At 38.2% G+C, this 1,148-nt stretch overlaps 1 protein-coding gene across 4 annotated transcripts in view; it reads right to left on the reverse strand.

Annotated features, from left to right (window-relative positions):
• Ms4a13 (membrane spanning 4-domains A13) overlaps window positions 1-1,148 on the reverse strand; it is a 25,884-nt gene that overhangs the window by 9,367 nt on the left and 15,369 nt on the right. For all 4 annotated transcript variants that reach the window (XM_023707044.1, XM_023707045.1, XM_023707046.1 and 1 more), the window contains one exon: window positions 743-799. In XM_023707044.1, coding sequence (XP_023562812.1) covers window positions 743-799 — 57 coding nt within the window. The remainder of the gene's footprint in view (window positions 1-742; window positions 800-1,148) is intronic.

Here is a 1,148-nt window from a genome sequence, read left to right on the forward strand (position 1 = left end):
CTTCCTCCTTCCACATCCAGATCCCCTCCCTTCTGAGAGGCAGTTTGCTCCCTACTTGCTGTTATCCATCTTTTATTTTGCTCTTTATTTATATCTTGGGTTCCCCACATGAAAGAAGCCATGCAGTATTAAACTTGTGTGGCTGGCAGATTCCACAGCGTTACTGTCGCAAGGTGCATCACTTTCCTAGGGATGTCTCAAATGTGTCCTTTATGGCAGAGTAGTACTCCATGGTATGTAAGAACCAAACTTATTTTAGCTCTAAGGTTCTGTGACTGTTTTGCAATTCTATAATTCTGAGATTATTTTTCTTGCCAATATCTTTCCACCTATACCACGGATTTTTTTTTCTCAACAGATATTTGGTTACCTATTTGGTTACAAGATACAATCCTGTTTCCAAACTGGATGGTTCTGAAAATGAACTTTTATAGCACTATAATGAATATGCATAAAGGCATTTGGTCTTATAACTTTTCTAGTCTCAGTCATGCAATGCTAAGAGGTAGAATGTAACACAAAACTACCTTTAAATTTAGAAATGCTTATGTAAGATAGCCATGATTTTAAGTATTACTGCCTACGTGCTTACATGAATTTATGTGGTAACAGGATTTTCATTTAATTACATGTATTTTACAGGGAGGGAAGACTCCTTCATGGTTTAAACATCATTTTTTTAGTAAACCTATTAATTTTGTGACAGGTCATTTCTAGGGAAAACCCCAACATTTCAACTTACCAGGGTTCGAGTTGGATTCTTTGCTGTTTTTACTATGCAGACTCCTGATGTGATAAACTAGACATAAAAAGACATGTACAAAACTCATTGATGATGACTACCAACTTAAAATGGTCTTTACAAATTTTCTCCAAGTCAATTATTTTTTATAATATTAATGAAATGTAAAGAAATGTTAGAAGAATGGGGACTTTTTACCACTTTCTCTCATGAAGTGATGATGGTATCAAAAGGTAAGAGCTGTTGAAGGTAGTGGCAGGGTCACTGATGAGCATGCGCATGAGCAGTGGGCAGAAAAGGAGAGTGGGCGGAATAGGGTGGTTGCACCAGGCACAGACAGCCTAAGCGGTTCCGACCCAAACTGTGTGCGTGCGTGCATGTTTGTGTGCGTGTGTGTGTGTGTGTG

The sequence above is a fragment of the Octodon degus genome, unplaced genomic scaffold, assembly GCF_000260255.1.
Source record: "Octodon degus isolate 3935 unplaced genomic scaffold, OctDeg1.0 scaffold00279, whole genome shotgun sequence".
NCBI classification, from domain to species: domain Eukaryota; kingdom Metazoa; phylum Chordata; class Mammalia; order Rodentia; family Octodontidae; genus Octodon; species Octodon degus.